General features: G+C 40.9%; 1 protein-coding gene across 4 annotated transcripts in view; it reads right to left on the reverse strand.

Annotated features, from left to right (window-relative positions):
* The window catches only part of PLCH1 (phospholipase C eta 1), a 72,542-nt gene that overhangs the window by 46,525 nt on the left and 7,494 nt on the right, over positions 1 to 18,523 (reverse strand). For 3 of the 4 annotated variants that reach the window (XM_063339356.1, XM_063339354.1, XM_063339357.1), the window contains exon 2: positions 887 to 1,033. In XM_063339356.1, the coding sequence (XP_063195426.1) occupies positions 887 to 1,033 (147 nt within the window). Of the gene's footprint in view, positions 1 to 886; positions 1,034 to 14,060; positions 14,246 to 18,523 lie in introns of those variants that run through there. The other variant, XM_063339355.1, reaches the window with a different exon arrangement.

The raw sequence follows: 18,523 nt of genomic DNA on the forward strand, positions 1-18,523 counted from the left end.
TGTCTTGAAGGCAGGCCAGCGCAGGTACAGGCAGGTTACAGCAAAGCTCCCCGAGTGCTCCCTGCAACATCAGAGGACTGTAGGTTACCCAAAGGGGAGCATGAGGAGACCAATGCCAGATGTCTTCCATCAATCAGCGAAATGCTGCATAGCTCCAAAGGGACTGCTACCACCACAGCCGTGCTTTCTATGGCAGGAAGAGAGGGATACCCATCGCTGCGCTAAGGTAACACAGCTCCCAATGCCATGGCTCCAAACAGCTACTGTTCAATGCAGCAGCTCTTAGCCACCACACACTGGCTCAAAAACATCAACTGTGACTATCTGTAGCCTTCTCAACCACCTGTTTTTAATCTCAAGCCTCTGTGACAGTTCTGTGTATTTCTAGTCCTTATTTTATTCAATAAATCACTAATGTGAATTTCCAATTTTAAACAGTACAGCAGGAACAGTATCAATGAGACATAACGCTACACAATAAATTCAAGATGTAATAATGCCTAAAGAAAATTATCACAGTTAAGATTAAGAAACCTCAATCTAAGCTTTTCTAGGTTCTGTATTTAAATTTGTGATGTATACATTGAAAAGAGTTCAGCACACTTTGTTATCAAGTCAGTTTTCAGTGTGCTCATAATTCACATAAACCTATGGAAAATGTTGACAACTGACAACTATACTCTGCTTCCTTGCATAATCCTGAACTTTTAGTAGGTGCGTAAACTCTACACATACTCTTGAAAACCTTCATGTAAGTATCACATCACATTTAAAATAAGCATTAAAAAGCATTTATTTAATCAATCAAAAAAATATTGTTCTGTTTTCTCTCTGTAATTCTAATACTGAACTACCCAAGAAATTAAAAGAAATATTCAAAGTTTACTTTTTGCCTTTTCGCTTTTTCTGGATGGTCTCCATCGGATGCAGGTCCTGTGCTCATCCAGGTAGAAGAGACGAACTAGCCCTTTGGTTCCACTCTTCAGCTTAACCATTTGAGTCCCAGACTGCATAACACTCATGCATCTTTCAACTGCAAACCAGAACAAAATAAATTCAAATGAATTACTTACTGGCTTTCCAACATCTGCCAAGCTTATAAAATTTTTGACTTGCACCTTTAATGACAGAAACTAGTTATTGTTGTGTAAGACATACTATTTCTTCTTCTTCACTACTAGCTTCTCCACATATGAAAATAAATTGTCTGTCAAAACAACTTCACAACAAAGGAGGCAAAGAAAACTTTACCATATGTTGAAGGATATTTTATAGTTTTTCAATGCTTATCTCATTTAAATATTTTTATATTATTATACACAGTACTGTAATTTTAAACCCCAGCACTCCACAAATTTTGAATGGTGAGACTATGATTCAAACTCCACATTCCTTCGGGCTCAGTAATCCTTTAGCTTATATCTTGTGCTTTTGACACTGTTAGAACTGCTGAGAGAATTATAAATACACAATCCCTCCTCCCTACCACACACATTTACACCCTCTCCATCCTGCTACCAAATTTCAAGCACACACTGTGACAACTTCCTTTTATCCACCCATCCCATCTGGGAAGATAAGGCTTTGTTTCTCTGTGCTTTGACTAAAATACACCAATCTCTTCTATTTCATCTCACATCTTCCCTCCTACAGTTTTCCAAACACTAGGATCAAGATAACATTTCCCCTTGATCTCAGTATATATCCATGCTCTTAAATTACCTTCTCCTGTTTTTATCCATTCACAGCCTCTCCTCACTTGATATCACTCCAAGTTCATCTCCCAGATGATTTGTTTACACTCTGGCTGGCTCCCAAATACTATCTGTGTCTGTCTTTATTTCTTCTTATCGCCCTTCTCTTCACCACTTCTCTCTTCAGTACTCTTCTCTCAGTATCACAACAAAGACTAATGCACCCTCCCACTCTTCTCTGCCAGAGCTAGGATTTATTTTCTCTGCTCCTGACACCTCCTTAGCTCCCACAGCAAGTGGCACAAGCAGCAGGGGACTTGGCGCCAGCTGAAACCCCACAGTGCACGTCGTGGTGGCCCTGCTCAGTTCATCTCCACAGCAGAAGCGTGGTCAGAACACATCTTCCAGCAAACCCGCACAACCCTGAGGCCATCAATGAAGGAGAACAAGCCAGCTGCTCCTTCCAAAGCGCCTCTGGGTCAGATGCAGTCAGAGTGGCACCCTAAACATTAGTCAAACATGGGACAAACAGCCGGTGCCGCTGGAACAACTTCCCCCAGCTCCCTTGCACAAAGCCCTTGTTGTTGGGAAGCCAAACTCCACATCAAATAACCGCATCAAAAGCGGTAGTTTTGCTGAGTTATTGTCTTTCTTGGAGGAATGTGAGGACTCAGGTTGAGCTGAACAGAACCAAAACTTCTGAAAGCATCACAGATGTGCATGAGTGCTATAAATTTATCCGTTAATATGTCCATAAATATATAGCCTTCACATATACCAAATGAATAGGTGGGTATGGAAGGGCTTTAAGATGAACCAGAAAAGTGACATAAATAAAGCCAGAAGTAGACGTTATACAGTATCCACACATTAACTATGGCAGTTTTAACTTGTATCTATTTGAAGATGCACAAAGTACCAGGAAGACAAGCCTTTATACCACTAGGGATGGAAAACTCAGAACCTTAAAGAAGAAAGAGTAACTGAAGCAAAAATAAGTCTCTAAAACTTACTACACACACATATATATACATACACACCCCCTTCTCTTGGGAGACTGAGCCTTTCACTTTGGAACTGAGTTTAGAGCAAGTTTGCCTTGCATTCTAACAAACAAACAAGAATTGTCCTCCAGCACAGAAATAAGGCTCTCCCATAGGAAACAGTTGTACCAGTGTGTGTGGACACACAAATCTGAACTGCTACATTAGCCAGGCACACAAACTGCATGCACATTTTTATTTCACTATTAGAGCAATCAATTGCAAGAGGGTTTTAGCTCAGGAAGAGGTTTAGCAACAAGCTAACTCAACAAAGAAAATCTGCTTCTTTGCACCTAAGCCTATCAGTTATTAATAAAAGTCTTGCAAAAATAACTAATTCTCACATAAGTCTTTCTATTTTCATCAGCTCAGCTGTCATAGAAAAAAACAAAACAAACTTGCTTCCACTATGATGTTGTTGAGGACCACTAGCAAGAGGTAGAAGACAACTACGTTTCTTTGATATAAGAAAAGCAGAAAGTGGGCCACACTCAGTAATTACAGCCAACAAAACCTTGGGGGAAGAAAAAAAAAAAAAAGAAATCATAAAAGGTGATCCAGTTTCTTCTTCATTGTTTCAATTGCCTAAAGATTTTTATATCACGTTTGCAATTGTTTTAAATGCATTTCACATACACATTTTCAGGTAGACTTCAGAATTAAAGTTATATGGAATAGATTTTAAAACACTTTTTTCACAAGTAGAGAAGCATGGAAGAAATCCAATTCCTGCCAAATATCTCAACACTCTCACTTTCTCAATGCCATCTACAATAAGTCTAGTGCCCAAGTAAGCACAATCCTTTATGCTTGCACTTTTCCAGTTCTAAGAAAATACCATCAGAATGCAGACATTTAAATAAGAATAGTAAATGTGTAAGAAAATTCATTGCATCATCCCTACTGCATAGGTGTTAATAACAGAAAGAATCCACTTTAGAGAACAGACTGCGGTAATAGAAATGCCATACCATTCAAAGGTCCATTGGATTTCAACTCTGGAAACCATTTACAAAATGCACCATCCTCTCCTTTAAGCTATTTATAAAATATAAGCACACAAAGAAACAAAGTCTTTTTCAAATCTATCCCAAATATGCTAATTTCAATCTCTATCCAGACATTCACAAGAGAGACACCGCACATTAGCATCTGAATAAATTGAAGTTATTGAACAGAGGCAATTCAGAATAAAGCTCCAGAAAAGCAATTCAAGGATGCTTTCACTAAGGAATAGGAAAACTGGTTCCAGAAAAACATTTAATCCTCTAAATAAACTATGAATACTGAGTAAATGAAGCAGCCCCTCAATGCAAACATATATTAAACTTTGAGAGAGCAAGACATGGTTTCCATTATATGTTATTTTTCTAACACAAAGACTCTGCCTTTTTTGCCCAAAGTCTGAAAATTATTTAAGTTAAACTAGAATATAGTGTAGTTTACGTGTTACAAGAACAAAGAATGTTAATTAATCACTGAAAGTCAAATAAAACATTATGTTTATGCATTGCATATTTAAAGCTTTACTTTCAAATCTGAAAACTACAAAGTCACTTCCATTTCCAGACTTACGGAAACTTTTTCTTGACAGTCTAAAATCATCTTAACAGACATCCTGCAGTTTAATGCTTTTAATAATACTGAAATATCAGTCTATTTTTTCCTCCCAAAATAACCATTTAAAGCAAGCCAGATCTGAATTCAACAAGCATTTTTTAATTTTTAGCGCAGGCAATGATAACCATTCTTAGTAGAACACACATCCCCTTTTCAGAAGGAGCTGCTTCTCTATCGAATGGTGAACCGGATACAAACCCATCTGTGCCAGCTGGACTTTTTCTGAAGTGGCCACACTCCCCAGCACATGATAGACCTCTGAAGCCAGGAGGAAAGCCATCCGAGCCCCCAGTAAGTCCAGTCGTTACTGGAAATCCTGTACGTTGGGCAGATGCTATTTATTCTACCTGACAACACTGCTCCTCGCTGCTGAATAAATCAAGCTGCTGCCTGGGAACACTAAGCTGGAACTCTGACCACTAACCATACGCAGCCTTACATTGAAAAAGCACTCTAATCCGCCCCAAATCAGCCAATGCTACCTTCCATTCAACTCTGCTCTAATCTATCCCCATGTGCAATCAGGTTTTTAATAACCAGGGAATAGTTTAGCACTGTGCCCTGCGAGAATCTGTTACAAAAAGTTATGGCTCTGTTCACAGGTTTAACAGACACTCCCCGTACGACCCCTGGTTTTCAATAGTTTGCAATTAATTCGGTTTAATTCTCAACAGTGATAGTCATGACACACTTATCTGCCTGCTGTTGTGCTTTACCACAAAGCCTTTAAGGCATGCAAGACCCTTTAGTTGATCATAGACGGAAAATACTTAGGGAATTAAAACATTATTCCTCATAGCACTTTCAGTAAAATAGAAATGCACTTTGATGTACAGGGCATATCACAGCAGTGAAACAAACATCCACTCTCCATAACACATGTTCATCCAAGATTAAATAAATATGCTGGTCACTTGTCAACTGGAGCTGAGAGGCAAGCACCATGCAGGAGCAGCACCAGCACCCCAAGGACGCTGGTGGGGATGTGGTGAGCACCAGCTGCCCCATCACCCGCAAGCAACAGCCAAGACTGCATTGAGGCTTTCTGGGTTACCCCAGCTCCTGAACTCTTGGTCTTGCTGTATCCTCTGTGGAACTAAGCTCATCCCGAGCACACTCTCACTTGCATTTCCATCAACTTCTGTGAGATAGCACAAGAAAGCCATTAGACAGCATACATAGGTCTTCAAACAATGAGTTATTAATTCAATTTTGTGACAGCAAGTAAAACCTCTTTTTGCAAGAGGCAGCATATGCAACTCCTACATGCAAACAGCTCAAGTGCTCACAGCAAACCCTTAGTAAATTAATACAGTTAGACCTTAGCAAAACAAATATAGTACAATGAGAATATATTTAATAGCTTTAGGAACAGTATCCTACAACTGAATATTAAGACTACACCGCTGAAATTGTGAGACAGTTTTTGGTTTGTTTGTGGGTTGTTTTTTTTTTTAATCAAAGATCAAAAAAAATTTTTTTACTGCTGGCCAAAGCAGTTCTTGCTTATTTTTTCCCCTGATATACTATTATATGTTAAGAAGTTAATATTTCAAAGTGCAACAAAAAGAAAAAAGGTTTGGTCTCATGTCTTGCTTTTATGGACTTAACGTTAAAGCCATCTGACAAAACAAAAAGATTAAATAATGTATAAAGAGCATTACCAAACAATGAGAAGTATAATTACGAAAGAGGATATAAACTGTGTTTCTAAATTATATGCAGCAAGCTGCATTAAGCCAACATTAAGCTTGAGATAAAAGAAACCCATAAAATGCATAAGTTACTTTTTCAACTGCAACATCAGCTTGTCTCCCCTACATTAAGTATTTTTAGTTTTACTATACACTTTGCAGGTATATTGTTTGTTCTCTCTTCAGAGAGGAAAGAAGCAAAAGACTCCCCACCATTATCACCACGTGCTGTTCCCACTCACATGACTACAGACATCTGTGATTCACTGTGCTGTGGTTCCCAAGAACCAGAACAGGATCCTATACTTCACCTTAAGGTAACTGCTCTTACACTATGGGAAGCATGGTTTATCTTACTTTATTTAAACCCCCAAATGCCACCATAGTACTTCTCTCAAATTCTCAGATTTCAAAACCTCAAAATTCCCAAAACTCAACTCTAAGTGAGGCTGTTATACAAGAAGTAGGTGGTTGATGATTGACAAAGGAGTCACAGAATGCTCCCATTACTGGAGTCGTGTATCTGGATCCAGAATGGAGTCCATTTTTTAACTGAGGGAGATGCACGTTCCCTGAAGCAGGCATTGAAGAAACGTGCACAGAAAAAAGCGCATATTCCCCTGAACTAGAGAGCAGTATGCAACTGAACTATCGTGATCTAAGTAGTGAAAATATCCAGATGCAATCACAAAAAAAACAACCCCAAAACCCCCCTAAAAACACCAAACCAAACATTTTCAGTTGTCTGAACTCTTATCACCCTGTTTTGCATCATTTATTCATCATGAGTATGCTGTAAGTTTGCCTGTGTGCTAATGCCATTAAAAGCCATTTACTTCCTACCTCCATGCCCCAGAGAGCACATTTTATCTAAATCCCATAGAACAGCACTAATATCCAGCACACCACACAGCTTACCACTAATGCCATCACATTGTTGATTGCCATTTTGTTACACAACAGCCAAAGAACCCAGGAAAGCAGAGACCACAGCTGCAGGTCCGGGGGAATCTGTGGCCCCAGTCAGGACCATTTTTAATAGTCACATCTCATATTTTATGCCAGATTTTAATTTGCTCTGCAGCAGCTCTTCCAGCCCCTCACAGAATTACATTAAGCTTCTTACAGTGGATTTAATCATAATCTCTGTGAAGTCCACAGACATGAGATGGACAATCTCTCACACTTCTGCAAATCTCAAGAAATCCTCAAGGAAGTCACACACAACCAGCAGACACACAAAAGGCCGAGGCTAGCCCTTGCAAGGCCCAGCTGAAAAGTGTGCAGATATTTCATTTCAGCCCTGAAGGAGGTAGAGAATCAAGACAAGCAGAATAACCAGCCAACACACAAACTGTGACTACTCAAAATAATTGTGAATTGTTTACAGTAAATGAAACTCTGAAAAACAACTCATGCTTGTAAATTCACTAAATAATATGCAAACAACAAAGGGGTAAAGCTTAAGAATAAAAATATATACTACCAGAAGAAAAACAAACAAAAAATCCAAAATCTGTCAGTATAGTTTTAACTTTCTGTAGGTCCGAGAACTGCCTGGTGGTGTCTTTCTTCCTTTAAAAAACAAAACAAGACACCAAACAACATCACAAAAAAACCCCACAAGAAACCACAAATCAAAAATTTAGAAGCAGTAGCACCCAGAACTTATGTTTGAGTAATACATATTTCATAGTAATTGCTGTTTCAGCCTACCATATTGGGACTGCTAGCTTAATGCTTCTAGGATGATCAATTTAACTCATCTTATTTTCATATTACCAGTGAAAGGTTTTTGCTATGTACCTTGTCCAGAGTTGATCCTTGACAGTAATTCATTAATCTTGCCATGGGAGCACCCAGAGTCCTTTCCCAGGCTGAGCCCCCCCGTCTTTTGCACTTAAGAGATCGTAAAGGAACCAGAAGCATCAAAACAAAGACCTGGCGCTACAATATAATCCCAAAAGAGTTTTAATGATCCTTAATCATAAGTTTTGTTCCGACAGTGAGACTATCTTTTACAGAGTACTGTGCAATGTAGAAAATTACTTACTAGGAAAATGCCTATTTACAGGGCCTACAATCCCCTTTTTGAGACCTCTACTTCAGTACAGCAATGAAGTCTGAGAGTAGTCCCCAGGTACAATGAATAACGCATGTTTTTCACCTCTGCTTGAGTATACCTCCCCTCTGCTATCTCAGCAAACTTCTAATTATTATCTTCAAGAAATTAGCCCAGGTTTCATTCAAGTAGCACTTTGGAAAGCAGTTGACGAACAGATCGTTCAGCAGGTGCAGCTTCACTGCATTCCTGCTGGACACTTATACTGCAGAAGCATCCTGAGGGCCTGAGAGGTCGCAAGGCTTCAGGACCCCAGCTCTAAGTCTCGTCCATAAAGAAGCACCTTCAACAGGCCACCACCTGCCAACACAGAGCCAAGAGACTCTGTGACAGCTTACAGGGGAACATTAGTGCTACTGGTTCCTGAAATACAATAAATATCCCTGACATCTCTTTTTATTTTTTTTTGTTCTTCAGAAAGAGACTGCAAAACTGTTCATTTTGAGAGCTCTGGTGCCACTGCAACCCAGCATGACTGAGGACTATAAGTTTTCCGTTAAGACTATGGAAGTAGTCCTGTATCAACACTGAAAAGCACAATCATTTAACCACAGACATGGCCAACTGCCAAAACATATTGTCACATCAATACAGTGAACAGGGAACACAGATTTATTAAGCAAACACGGTTAACAAGTTTGCACATCCTAATCCTCGTTGCATGTGGATCCCTCATCAGGGAGGGCACAGCAATTGATTACAACACTATAGAGCAAGTGGAAGAAGCAGACAACAGAAAGAAACAAAGGAGGATAGTTTCCATTACACCTGCCAAGAAGGAGGATGAGCGGGCAGGTCTGTATGTGCTGCTGTGACAGCCTCAGCAGCAGGTTTCAGGAAAAGCAAAGGGCAGAGAAGCATTTGGCTTCTTGGGCAGCATCCTCACACTGCCATAATCATTCACAGGGAGAACAATACATCATTCTGTGGGTCTGTGGTCATGTCTCTACAGGAAACCCTAGGGTCCCTCCTTAGATAGGCAAGCTTTTGCTCAAGTACCAGAAAGGATGGCAATAACTCCCTCAAAGGAGATCAGCTGAATCACCTGTGCATACTCCTAAGCACTGCTAAGACAGGAGCTCCTGTGCGGCCTCACAGCAACACATAAAAAAACAGTTTGAAAGGCATCCCAGGAGCTACACCTCTGAATGCAGAGGTCAGTGGAAAACAGTAATCCACAAGCTTTCTCTTCCAGGATCCCATATCTGCTCTCTAAAAAAATCAATAAGTACATAAATAAGGATCATACGTGCAAGAAGCAAGCATGTCTTGTTCTATGTCTGCCTTCATTGTACAGCACTAAACGTCATCCCTGTTCCTTGATCCTTTATGTCCTACCCAGGACTTCAACGAAATACAGTTCCCACCACAACATACTGAGGTGGGTCAGATCCCCTCATCCTCCCCTAAAAAAATATACCATTCCTTTATATCTCACCCCACCCTTAACTTCCCCAAAAAAGAAGCACAGAAAAACCCCACCAGAATACCCTTCATAAAGCTTGCTTCTGTCTCCACACAGGAGATGTGCTGAGGATAAACTGTCACAGCTTCAGCACAGTGAATTCTGACGTCTGCAAATTTATCAGCAAATAGCAATATGTCACAGCAACCTTGGCACCCGTACAGCATCACAGCCTGGTGAGGGCAATACAACACAAGGCACAAGAGCAGCTGTAGCTGCAGGATGAAGTGGGTGGAAAAGGGATCCAGTCCCCAGGACTGGGAGTGCGCTTGTCAGGCTGGGCTGTGACAGCGGCTGGGCTGGAGGGCGCATTGCTTCCCTTTCAGGCTGCCAAATAAATCCACATCTATGGCTTGATCAGAGAGTAGGAGGGGAAAAAGCAGAGCAGAACTGAAGGTGGAGTTAACTAACCTTTAAAATTAATGAAGACTACAGTGCAACTGATGATATGAACTAATTTATTCACACTCCTCAGAAAGTAATTTTGCTGAAGAAACATGTTTATCTATTCTATTCTCAAATTACCTTGGTGCAAGTCATCAACAGTGAGTCATCTGTGGACAAATAATGAATTGACAGTCTCAAACACCAATGTAATATTATTACCGAAAATAATGATGTTTTGTGCATCTGAGTTTCATGCTGATCAATGTTTCTATTGGTAACATGTGAAAATGCCTCCAAACCAGTTTTCTGTTATACTGCTGAGGATACCAATAACCTGACATAGAACAGGCACAAACTTCCTCACCTACAGCTGCGTTTTCTGTCACTTGTATAAAAAAAAAAAAGCCAGCTTATGGTTTCCCATAACTTTAAATTCAGTCATTCAAGAAGCACACACACCAGCACAAAATGCTGCCTGCATGCTAACAGGCTGTCCTCCAAGACATGAGCTTCTTAAGGGACTACTTCAAAATGTATGGTAAAGAGGAAGAATAAAGACACACATTTCCTCTTGCAGGTAAGCTCAGTGCTGGAAAAAGCTGTGAACTTTTCTTGAGCAAGCTCCCTTCACTAGCCTCTGGTTTCACTGAGCTAATGCATGCCAGGACACCATTAATGTTGATCCCAATATATCATTTGGCCATTTTAGTCTTCATCAAAGCAGTGAGTTATTTTACCAGTTTTAAGTTTATGCCACCTAGTTTCACAAAGGCACAATTCTGGAGGCAAACTCCAAGAACCTTTTCAGTTTCGCACAATGATGGTCTTTTGTAGATTTATTGAAACGAGTATATTCAATTCATAGGCACAAAAAAAAAAAAATACAAAGTAGTTAACAAGCACATAACCTAGTTACTTGTTGGTCTCCCGCACCCTTGGCACTGCAGAAGCAGATTAAATACCTCTCATGGAGGCAAGCAGTGTTCAGCATCCAGCTCCAGCATCCCCTAAAACTTCACCAGTGCCATGGAAAGGACCTGGCACTCCACAGTGCCACACCACAGCAAGACTCCTTTCAGGCTCACAGGGGAGGCCTTTCTCTTCACACAGGGTAACAGCCTCAGAACATATCAAACAACCCAGGGGCTTTAAACCTTTCAAAGCTCCCACGTGCAGATGCTATTTTATTGCGAGGGCATATAATGCTGTGATAGATTGAAGCTATTATCAGAATTAAACCTGTGGAAGACAAAAGTTCCTCCCAGGAGGAGGTTAATATCTTCAATATCTACTCAGAACAGCATACCGTAAAGCTAATTCCTTTATATATCCCTCACTATGCTAGAGTCTATATTTCATAGAATCACAGAATGGTTTGTGTTGGAACAGTCCTTGAAGATCATCTAGTTTTCACCCCCAGGGACACCTCCCACTAGACCAGGTTGTTTAAAGCCCCATCCAGCCTGACCTTGAACACCTCCAGGGATGGGGCAGCCACAGCTTCTCTGGGCAACCTGGGACAGGGGCTCACCACCCTCACAGTCAAGCATTCCTTCCTAATGTCTAATCTAAACCTCCCCTCTTTCAGTTTAAAACTGTTCCCCCTCATCCTATCGCTCCCCTCCCTGATCCAGAGTCCCTCCCCAGCTCTCCTGTAGCCCCTCTAGGGACTGGAAGGGGCTCCAAGGTCTCCCCGGAGCCTTCTCTTCTCCAGGCTGAACAGCCCCAACTCTCTCAGCCTGTCCTCATTGCAAGGTGCTCCAGCCCTCTGATCATCTTCGTGGCCTCCTCTGGACCTGCTCCAACAGGTCTATGTCCTTCTTATGTTGGGGACATAATACTTGTTTTATAGGTGCTTGGATGGATTTAGAGATACAACAGTCCCAAATAAGCACTAATAATGGCCTTAAAAAAGGCTGCTGAGATAGTCCCTGTGAATGAAACGCAATGTAGTTCACTGCTGTTTGTCTGCTTAGCCGTCCCAACTGCAACCCTAGTGTTCTGCTAAAGCAGTAACAAGATAACTACAAAGCACCACCACACATTAGCCAAAGACCCAGACCCATAACCAAGGGAAGCCCGTACAACTCCTCCAGTACCATGCCTGCTAACATCCCACTGCCGATACCCCTTTGAGCACAGGAGTGTTTCCCATTCAGCAGTTAGAAGTTGTGTACAACTTACGGCCAAACCGCTGGCAGGTGTGGAGCTGCTGCTTCCTGCAAGCACTCATTGCAGAGCCAAGTCAGACGGTCGGCCAGTGACAGCACCCACTTGTTCAGTTATCCCTTTATCCAGCTGCTATCATACAAGCACTCTTTGTGCTTAAATTGTGCAAGAGGTGTGATCTTGCTGTTATCAGTATCAGCGCTGGCAGGCTAAGGTAACTACCAGCCTGAATAAGGGGGAGATCAGGCACTCTGTCTTCTTCCACCATCCAAACATGTGAATATGTTCGTGCCTACAAAACACAACATCCCAAGTCTGTGCTTGCGCAGCACGGTGTCACCCCAGGAGCCCAGCATGACCCCACATGCCCTACTGCAATGCCACCAAGGTAGACAAACCTGAACACAAGGGACACCAAGTTGTACTCATTGCTTCTGCATCCTTTAACCGTCTCCACCAGACAGAGAAATGGTAATGATACTGACTGAAAGAGACTAACAGAAATTTGGCAGTTGCTATTATATCTGTCTAAGGGACTGCAAAATTACCTCAAACATAATTTCACCATCAACCGAGTACTTCAGTCTGAAATGTCTTTATCTACACATACACACACATTTACACGAGCTTTAAAATTAAAGCTGATGCTTTTCTTCTAGGACTGTTCCCAAAACCTCCTTCAAATAAGCTAGCTCTTGTAAATTATTAAATGGGGACATATCCATTACCTTCGGTGTCTCAGAAAGCAGATGGAGTAACACCTGGTCTCCTTTACCTAACCATATGCAAAGCTTAATGTAGAGTTTGTGTAACCAGAGCCTCCAAAATAAAAATACAGTGTTTGGAAATGTAGCATACCAACTCCAACATAGGAGGCCCTTCCCTGAGAGGATATAAAAATAACTGACTTTTTTCTTAAAAACATGCTTCATATTTAACATGCTTCATAGTGGGCAAAATGATATTTCAAAATATGAGCCATGACTTTTGGTGGCTTTACTTTAGACTAGTTAATTTTATAATTATAGATAATCTTGTTAGAAAAATGTCTTCTGAACTACCCAATTTTGACAAGCCAGCTTTGCTAAGTGTATTTTGTAAGTTTTTTCTTTAAAGACACATAACGCAACATTCATTAAGAATAAGCAAAATACAAGAATAAACTTTATCTACCGTGATTTCTTCTTCTCTTTACAGCATTTACTCTATATCCACTTAGAGGCTTAAGCTAATTACCACTTTCCATCCAGCGCTAACTTAAATTGAACAAAATCAGACATTCTAAACTACAAGTTACTAAACAAAGTTATTCAAGATGCCTTCCTTATTTGTATCACCCTTCTACAATTCTTGAAGAGACACATCTTTCTCATCCAATGCTGTTTGATCAGAATTGTACACATTTGTGTTATACTATTTATAAGTGCTACTAGAAAAAAAAAACAAACAAAAAACCAGAAACTCTTTTCCATAGAAAGCTATGCCACAGCAAACTGACCAATAGAGGAAAAGGTCAAGAATGTTTGTGGTTTTTTTTTTTTTTTAAAAGGCAAACATGTTTGTAATAATTTAAGATAATATATAAGTGCAGTTTGTCTATATCATAGAAGCAGTATCTCACATGCAATCCACGTGTTTTCATGGAGAAATGTACTTTCAAGTCAATACAAAAATACCAAATTTCCCTCTTAAATATTCAGGAATATATATACACACACACACACATTTTTCATACTAATAATGTCCACATAATTATTGTATGTAACTTACCAATTATAAGGATAAAAGTTACCTGATTTTTCTATAAGCACTTACAGAAATGTTATGAGCTCTTCCTACAGTAATTCTAAACTCAAACATCCTTACCTTTTTCTGGACTTAAATTTTTATATACTTCAAGGTCTGCCATTAAATTTGGAACTTGTGCATTATTGGCAAGTAGAATGGAAATTCTCACGGCAGGAAAGCCTCAATTTAATCTTCATGTCTCCAGAGCTAAAACATTTGGAAAGCAATCCTTAGAAGTACAGGAGAACATTGCCAGCACTGCTCTTTACGATGAACGACAAAATCTTCATGATCCATAACACAAAGACAGAAAAGCACAAATCCAGAGACAATACTAGGCAACTTCCTTCAAAACCAAAAAGCACAGCCCGAGAGGGCAGCTGGAAGCATCTGCTCTGTGCTGCCGCTGCGGGAATGCAGGAGGAGTGACTACTTTTGGTATGAGACATGCATGCACAGCACAGCGATTAAGACACTCCAGGCATTAAGTGTGTGTAACGCCTGGGAAGAGCAGCTCTATAGGCAAGCACAAGGAAATCCTGCTGGCACCTAGGGATGCCGGTCAGGAACGGATTACCATCCTTCAGTGAAAGAATGGGAGAGTGACGCAGGCTGAATGCAGAAGAGAAAAACCACCCTCACTCCAAAGTAACTCCCAGCATCCGCAGCCAGGGAATTCTGTGAGGTAGAAGGAGAACCTCTGTGGACTGCATTCCTTTTCCCCCAGGTCTTGTGCCCCCTTCCCCCATCTCTGTCATTAACTTGAAGAGGAACAGCCATTCTGCAGAATCAGGCCAGTTAGAGCACAAAGCATGCAAATGGTTTAGTCTGTGCATCACTGAGCATTTGATTTCATAAGAACAAGTAGTCTCCTGTGAGATGCTGAGCACTAACTCTCCCAGTAGCTATAAAGCATTACCATGCTACTGGCTAAATACCATGATTGTTTAAGCCAACTCAATGCTACTGAAATCAGTAGGATTATAGTCAGTGTGGAACAATCGGCAGAAATTTTCAGACTTGCATGAATTACACTTACTTTTGATGGAGCCCAAGGGGACACAGTGTTGGAAAACATGGCAAGAATAAAGTAGGCTCCATATATAACGCTTTGCATCTTTGATTTATGGCATTTCCTGATTATTTCACTATTCAGCTGGCTTTTACACAGTGACATTTACATCAGCACACCAAAGGAATTCCCAGCTGTATTCTCAAAGATTGTGACATCAATAAAAGAGGACAGAATTTGTCTAGCATATGCTAGGGAAAAGTTACACAGTAGACGGCATGACTGAAAAGAGGAAAAAAAACACCATAGTTCTACATGCCTGCAGAGCTTGAGATGGGAGACAAGACACAAGTGGAGGTGACACATGTTTTACTTAGTGAGAAATTATTATTTCTTAGTTATTGCTAACACAAATAGTAAGAATTCCCACAGTCACCACATGTCATGATAGATCGCAGGACACCGCAAGATGTATGTTGACTATATCTAGCAACCTATAAAGAGACACAACCCCCCAAACCCACTGTAGGATTATTCTTGGCTGCACTCAAAGTTTGTACTTCTAAACACACTCATCTGAGGATGGCAAGACACAGCAGAAATCATGCTCTGCCAAGAGATGTGTCACTCACTCTCAGTTATGACAAGGGAAATGGAACAGCTACATCATTACCCCACCACTGGTTCACACCTCAGTTCACAAGATTAATGGATGAAGTCATCACTCTGAAGCCTCTAGAAAGTTATCAATACATTTACATTCAAATGAATTGATGTCTTATAATTGCAATTCAACAACAAAAAATAAACTGTCACCACTCTACAGTTTAATTATTGATATATCAGATTACAGTTGATAAAGCATTAAGTGCAAATGACTCCACACTCCTATCATTCTATTAATTATGAGAGGAGCTATACACAAGCATCTTTGGCACCAAAACTGCTCTGTAAGAAACCCTGCCCAATCATTAATACATTCCTTATTAGTCTTCAAAATAAAGTTCAATTTAAAAACAGAAGTGCTTAAATGCTGTATGGCTTTAGAAATTGAGAGCATGCTATACGGGTTCGCAAGAACATTACAGCAAACAAATGAAGACTTCTATGTAATTCAGGAGATGTATGCCAAATGCTATGAAAATACTTGTAGGTTTATTCAACTTCAAAAAAAAAAAAATCACCACGACAACTCTCCACTGACCAGCCAGGTTTTGCATCCAACCCCTAGCCCTGTCAGTCAGTGTCAAATCTGAAACTGGTGTGTCCTTGGAAGACACTCTACATTAGAGTTTGACTGTCTTTAAAGGGAAAAGTCAAAAGGTAACTAGTTCACTTTATACCACCTGACACTGCACCTTTAAGCATTGGCCAAGTAACCCTTGCATTTTTCCAGTTTGCTTCACTTTCACATACATGCCCTGTTCTCAGAGTGGTCACAACACTCCTGCTGGGAGTGCTCTGCAGAGCCACAGCACACAAAGTTCTATCAACATCTCAGAGTTGATGGTAACAAGCAAGTTTTCTGAATATAAGACAACAGTACATATTTTCAACAGCCTGTTTCACAGGTATTGCACAATCCCAAGACAAGGTTTGGCAGGAGAGGAAACAGACTCACTTGTATGCCTGTTTTTCCTACTTGTGTTTTCTGCCCTTCCTTGGGAGACCTTTGCCAATGCCTTGCATGCTTAAAAGTGTAGGTTTTTTCAACTTTTTAAGCTGGTTTCAAGAAACACGTGAGCCGTCCTCCAACCCTCATCTCATCAATAGATTTTGACAAATCTCAGCTACAAAAGCACTCAAAATCCATCTCCCCTGGGGTAATACTATTTTCCATTCTTCTTAATTTGCCAATCAAAAAAAAAAATGTTCTGTCATTAAACCACTGGAATTATTTTGAGATAAGACAGCAAGTACCTCCAGGTATGAAGCAGACAGTGTCAAAGCACTATCCGTGACATTTCGTTAAAAAGGGGGATTTAAAGCTTTCTTGCAATACCTGTAAACTGTAATTCTTCTCTTCTATGCATATAGTTACAGATATGTTCTAATATAAAATACACTGTAGTTCAGCTGACAGGTTCTAGCTGAGATGAGGGAAACGTGGCTTGTTTTGTGCCGAAAGCAATGCCAGAGGGACAAAACAGTGCTGGCTTGTCTTGGGGTATAGTTGCTAAACCAATGTCAATATTTCTAGCTCCCTGGAAGAAAGGAGATATTAAACCCGCCACCGAGGCACTCCCAGCTCATCCATGCAAGTGAATAACCCACAGCATAACCAGCAGATATTCCCACAGCAAAATGGATGACCAACAGGACAGACAGAGAGCTACAGGAGTTGCTGCACTCAGGCCTCTCCTCCCCAGGCAGCTCAAGTCTGCTGGCCTACAAAAGCAGCTAAAAAGTCCCTCAAAAAGCACAGAAGATATATTTATGCCATGTAAACTTGAATCAGTAATTCCAGGAAAAAAATCCTGCCTCATGCTTTCTCCTATAGGTTGGAAGGGATGCGGAGGGGCCACTCAGGGCTGTATGCACACAAGCTCACATAGAGGTCCCCTTCGAGAGCCAACAGTCCTGTGCTGGCAGGGCTGAGTGGCCATGCTCCAAAGTATCTGCTGAGGAACCAGCTGCGGTACAGCCCTGCCCGTGCCCTGAGACACAGGAAATTGCCTTCTCTCCCCACAACATGGCAGCATCCGAACCTGCCTGTGGCACCATGCAGCTGCTGCAACCCCATTCACAATTAAAGAAAATTTATTAACAAAAGCATCAGCACGTGCCAAGTTGCCAAAAATGGAAGCCTGGTTTTTGAACACTAAAAACCATACACCACAAAGGGCTATGAAGATGATCAGAGGCTGGAGCCTCTCTGCTGTGAGGACAGGCTGAGAGAGTTGGGGCTGTTCAGCCTGGAGAAGAGAAGGCTCCAGTCCCTAAAGGGGCTACAGGAGAGATGGGGAGGGACTCTGGATCAGGGAGGGGAGCGATAGGACAAGGGGGAACGGTTTTAAACTGAAAGAGGGGAGATTTAGATTAGATACTGGGAAGAAATTCTTGACTGTGAGGGTGATGAAACATTGGCACAGGTTGCCCCCCTGAAGGTGTTCAAGGCCAGGCTGGATGGGACTTTGAGCAACCTGGTCTAGTAGGAGGTGTCCCTGCCCATGGCAGGGGGGTTGGAACTGGATTAAGGTACCTTCCAACCCAAACCATTCTATGATACCTCACAAGGCTTAGATTACTGGACAGAGCCACGGCAGTGCAAATTCTACTGCAAAATATTCATTTTCCAATAAATGAGAATATGATTTAACTAATAGTTTTGAATTTACAGCATCAGAAGAATATTAATTTTCTGGCTCATTGGTTTTTCCTTTTTCACTGTCAAAATAGCTGGAAACTGGTACAAAGACTAATTCTGCTAAAAAGCAAGAAAAGCTGATTAGAGAACTTCTACCTCTTACAGTAAATAGATAATGAAATAAGACGATAACAACAACTTCATATTCATCATCCAAATTTA

Source organism: Chroicocephalus ridibundus, chromosome 6 (assembly GCF_963924245.1).
Source record: "Chroicocephalus ridibundus chromosome 6, bChrRid1.1, whole genome shotgun sequence".
Classification (NCBI taxonomy): Eukaryota; Metazoa; Chordata; class Aves; order Charadriiformes; family Laridae; genus Chroicocephalus; species Chroicocephalus ridibundus.